General features: G+C 38.1%; 1 protein-coding gene across 1 annotated transcript; it reads left to right on the top strand.

The window, feature by feature from the left end:
- The first annotated feature begins 543 nt into the window (after positions 1-543).
- Positions 544-3,472, top strand: LOC145232666 (uncharacterized). Its single transcript, XM_080097329.1, has 5 exons — positions 544-548; positions 912-1,078; positions 1,294-1,480; positions 2,065-2,272; positions 2,523-3,472. Exons 1-5 carry the CDS (start codon positions 544-546, stop codon positions 3,153-3,155), a joined length of 1,200 nt encoding a protein of 399 aa, XP_079953455.1. The 3' UTR covers positions 3,156-3,472.
- The last annotated feature ends 1,029 nt before the right edge of the window (positions 3,473-4,501 follow it).

Here is a 4,501-nt window from a genome sequence, read left to right as displayed (position 1 = left end):
CCGATCCAAAAAGCCGGCCCTATATCCAACTCTAGGCCAGTTATGCTTTATTGTGACATTTTTTTCTTTATAATGAGACACGTTTTTTCGTCTGTTTAAATCGTATTTGACAAATCCAACGTATTTTTTAACTTTGTAGAAAGAGGGAAGTGTTTATTCTCTAAACAGAAGTATTTCTATTTTACTTAAACATCAAATAGATAACTATTTTTTAGATATCTGTACCCACACTTTAACGCCTCCTCGCTGGTTTCCGATTACTTTGAAGTACCGGCAGAGGGATGTAACGATCTTCCGTACCCAGAAGTCGAATACATCAGACCCAATTGTTACCTAAATAATTTTTTCACGGGTCATCCACGAAGGATGGTAGAATCGCATTTTTTCAGGTAACATAAATAACTTTCTTTCACGGGGTTCGAACCCAGGACACTCCCTTTCCTTATAAAAGCAGGGGTGTCCAAAGTGCGACCCTCGGCGGCATTTCACATGGCCCGCGGCTGTAGTTTTCAAATTGTGTTGCGTATGGACCGCCATAGTTTGATGAAGTTTTTGGATTGTTGAGACTTGAGACTTCACGCAAAAGCTTTCTTTGGAGCTTATTTGCCGGTAAAACGGAAGTATACATGGTTCTGACGCAACGAAATCCCACATTCTTCTTAAGTCCCCTACAATGGTAATCTAATTCTACCATAAAAAACGTGGCAAAAAAGATTGGCCCACGGGCGTATTCATCTGATGATAAGTGGTCCCTATTAAACAAAGAAGAAGTTTGGACACTCCTGCCACAGAGTCAAGACTGTTTTATTTCTGAGCTAGTAACACCGTAATTGTTTTGCAAATGTACTTTAAAATTGGTCAATATATTTTAACTGGTCAAAGCGACTGAGAAACACTACGTTTTTCTACAGATCCTTGCAAAACTGCAGTCAAACTCACTTGTCTAACTCCGGGAACAGTGTTTTAGAATTTGAAAACACTCAATCTCGTTCCCCCGGTAAAGTTGATCCACCACATTTAAGACCTGTGTCCCCAATACAACAGCTTGAGCCCCCGCCTACAACCCATGTTTTGTCAGGTTGGTACGTAATAAAACAGTTATCTCCCGGTAATGATGCACTGCAAAATTTTAGAAGGTTAAATATGTAAACACGCCCAAAGTCGATGTTATGTGTAAGATTTTTTTAGGGGGGTGGGGACTTTTGTATGGTTACGTCGACATTTTGAAAGTAACAAATTCAAAAAAGGTGTTGCGATAACCCTGGCTACAATTGTCTCGTGTGATGTTTATAGAAATCCATTCTGCAGCTCAACCGAATGTTGACGAGGGGGAAGCACCACCGGGGAATCCCGGGTCGTTGCACGTGACTGAACTTGATCATTACATTGCCATGCTGCCTCAAATCTGGCAAGATTACGACCAAACTCACTTCGAACAAGCGAAGTTGCCTGTACTGAGACGACAAAGCAACGAACCATGGTAGGATATGACTTCTGGGTTAAGGTTTTTCTGTTTTTTCAGAAATATCGTGTTTTTCTGAGCTATGAAACGTAGGTAACTTAACTGCTACATCATTCTCTGAGTTTGTGGTTTTTGTCATATTGCAAAAAATAACGTTTTTGCACACTTGGGGTTACCAATGTTGCGAGGTGTTTATTCGAGGTACATCGTAATAGAATAACACAATGTACGAATACGCCGTATAAGACGAGAGTAAAAGAAAGAAGACAATCTGTCCAGTTCGCTGTAGTATGCAAGAATATGAAAAGCGTAGTGAGAGAAGCCGCTACAACCTTATTATTTATGTCATATCAAGTTGTGACTCGCCATCGGATACAAAGTTTAAAACGACCGTTTCTGGTCATGAGCACATTTTTCGCTACATGCAAATTAACATAGCAGCTGATGGACCTGTAAAACCCGTTTCTGTGGCTTTTGAATGGACCTTCGTTAATGGGACACTGTTGCAACCTGTGCCATGGCCAAGACTTTGGAAAAGCAACGTTAAGGTCGTTACATATTAAGCTTTGAAATTTGTATCTGCATTTTTTCACTTCGTTTAGTTCATCCAATACTGATAACCACACCAGACTGAGGACGCCACGATTAAACGAAACTGAAGCCCACTTTACTTCGGATGAGAGCGCTGCAAACGCCCTCCGAAAGTCGACGGACCTGATTTTGGACGAACTGCTGGGCATTTGTGCCACACCAAGTCAAGAAGTCCATCCTTCGCTTACATCGACACCCTGCTCTGAAACTAAACGCCAGGTTCTGTTTTTTAACCTTGATTGTTGACTATGTGGCGTTTTATTGTATTTTAAGTTTAATTAGGTACGCAAATGTTTGTTTACTAAAAATCCCTTAAATGACTTTTACGTTTAAGGAACACAGTTCCAAGCAATCGCTAGATCTCTTAACTTGCTATCTTTCTTTTATTCAAACTTGATCCCGGCTTACAACGGCAAATGTTGTGCTCTGCACATTTAAAACGGTAACAATATTTTGTGGTTGTCAACAGAAAATGTCACTATCGATACCTGGACCTAAATCAACAGCCGAAACGGTTACGAGTGTTCAAGCGCGCTGTGATACACAGCTAGACGCCGAAGTCTCCCGATATACACAAATGAAAGGAACAAAAACCGTTCAAAGACGACCTGAGAGCGTTAGCCTAAGCCGCAAAGTTGTGGCGAATAATGATCACATCAAAAAGGCAAAATTCTCCATTAACCCACAAGACTCTGCTTCGGGCGTTTTCACCTCTTCTAGTCGGCTTCCTACTACCGATAAGCAAACTGTGCACCCTTGGTCCACAGGGATGCGAACTCCACCGTGCACTTTGTTGGGACTATCTGCTCCTTATTTTCACCCATCTGTGATACAAACACCACACGGTTTCATTTCAACTTCTAAATCCCCAACCGCGTCCTTAAAAGCAGGACAAGATTTTCAACCGTTCGCTGAACGAAATCAGGCAACTCTACCTCACACAACATTCAGGTCACCAACCCCTGGCCCTTCTAATAAACAAACACAGGCAGCGTATTCATCTTCTAGGCCACAAGCAGCGTACTTATTGCCATCAGGGTTGGTGACACCCCAACAAATTCCCATGAATATAACGCCCAATTCTTCGGCAAGTCGTTTGTAGTAAAGTCAAGCTGAACGTAATTTGTTTCACAACGCTTAAAGTAAAGCGGTATGCTTTGTTAAGTGAAACAGTCCATCCTCTAACATGGCCGTAAATTGATTTTGAAACCTGTTCAATAATATTTTGTACACATTGCAGTTTCTCCATGTTTTTAGATGGTGTTTAAACTCATACATGCAAGCAAATTGAGTTCAAATGCCCGTTTTTAGGCATATTTTATCACTAAACTTTTTGTATTTTTGCATTTTTTGTGAAACTATTATCTGCACATGTTTTTGTTCGTGTAGCAATCATCCTGATTTATTTTTTGTTCCTGTTCTGAGTTTCTTTTAGTGTAATTTCGTTCCATACTAGGCATTTTTACGTTTAAGTTACCTTTTTAAGACAGTATATTATTTACTTATTTTCTATGGTTTTTGTTGGATTGAACTTTTTGTTATACCTATTGTCACTATTGGGGTTTCTTTCAGCGATTAAAACAGTGTGTGTGAATATGACGTCTGTCAACTTAGACTTTCAAACCAAACACATTATTAAGCAGCAAAACATTTAAAATTCTCGATTCCAAACTTTACCCACAGCCACAAGCAATAGTAGTCAACTGTACAGAGTTGTACGAAAAAGTGACATTTTCTTTAACAAGGGACTCTTCGACATGACAAGAACATTAAATAGAGAAAGAAAATGCTGAATACAAAAATAACGTTTTACAAGAAACAAAATGATTTTGTTAAAAAACTTTAGCAGAAACGAGTTGACTCATTGGACAAGCGCAATTTACCGCATTTCGTATGAGAGCAGGGTAATCGAAACGTCAAGGGAAAGGAAAAGTTGAAATTTTTTTTAAAATTTGTTTTGTTAATTATGAAACCTTGTATTTATGTAACGTGTTTTTGTTACAATTTACGCCTTAAATGAATGTCTTTATAGTCCTAAGCTCAAGCAATACTGGCGCAAATAAAGTTTGCAATGTTGCTTTGTTTGTTTCTCAGTTTAAAATTTCACCCTGATTTTTAAATGAAGTTTTCTTAACGTAAGAAGAATTAAACTCTTATTATTATATGTTTGTGTGAAAGATTGTTTATTCTGCAGTTTTTTGTAGTTTGCATTTTACTACTTATTTTATCATAAACAATAACTTGTTTGTGTTAACTTCAATATATTGTCATAATTTATTTTTATTATACCACAAACTGTGTGCGAGTATATACAGGTGTCGTTTATTAAGTTTTTCAAATATTAATTGGAAATTATTAATAAATTATTTATTGTAGACTGGTAACAATTTGTAATAGCTTTATCAGTTGTGAGATACAACTACATATTATATATTTGTTCTAAAACAA

The sequence above is a fragment of the Phallusia mammillata genome, chromosome 6, assembly GCF_965637545.1.
Source record: "Phallusia mammillata chromosome 6, kaPhaMamm4.hap1.1, whole genome shotgun sequence".
NCBI classification, from domain to species: Eukaryota; Metazoa; Chordata; class Ascidiacea; order Phlebobranchia; family Ascidiidae; genus Phallusia; species Phallusia mammillata.
The sequence above is the reverse complement of the archived record's forward strand: the minus strand, read 5'-3'. Positions and strand labels throughout refer to the sequence as shown.

Coding starts and splice junctions, on each gene's coding strand:
- LOC145232666 (XM_080097329.1), top strand. Junction 1,481..2,064: donor CGACAAAGCAACGAACCATG/GTAGGATATGAC, acceptor CACTTCGTTTAG/TTCATCCAATACTGATAACC. Junction 2,273..2,522: donor GCTCTGAAACTAAACGCCAG/GTTCTGTTTTTT, acceptor GGTTGTCAACAG/AAAATGTCACTATCGATACC.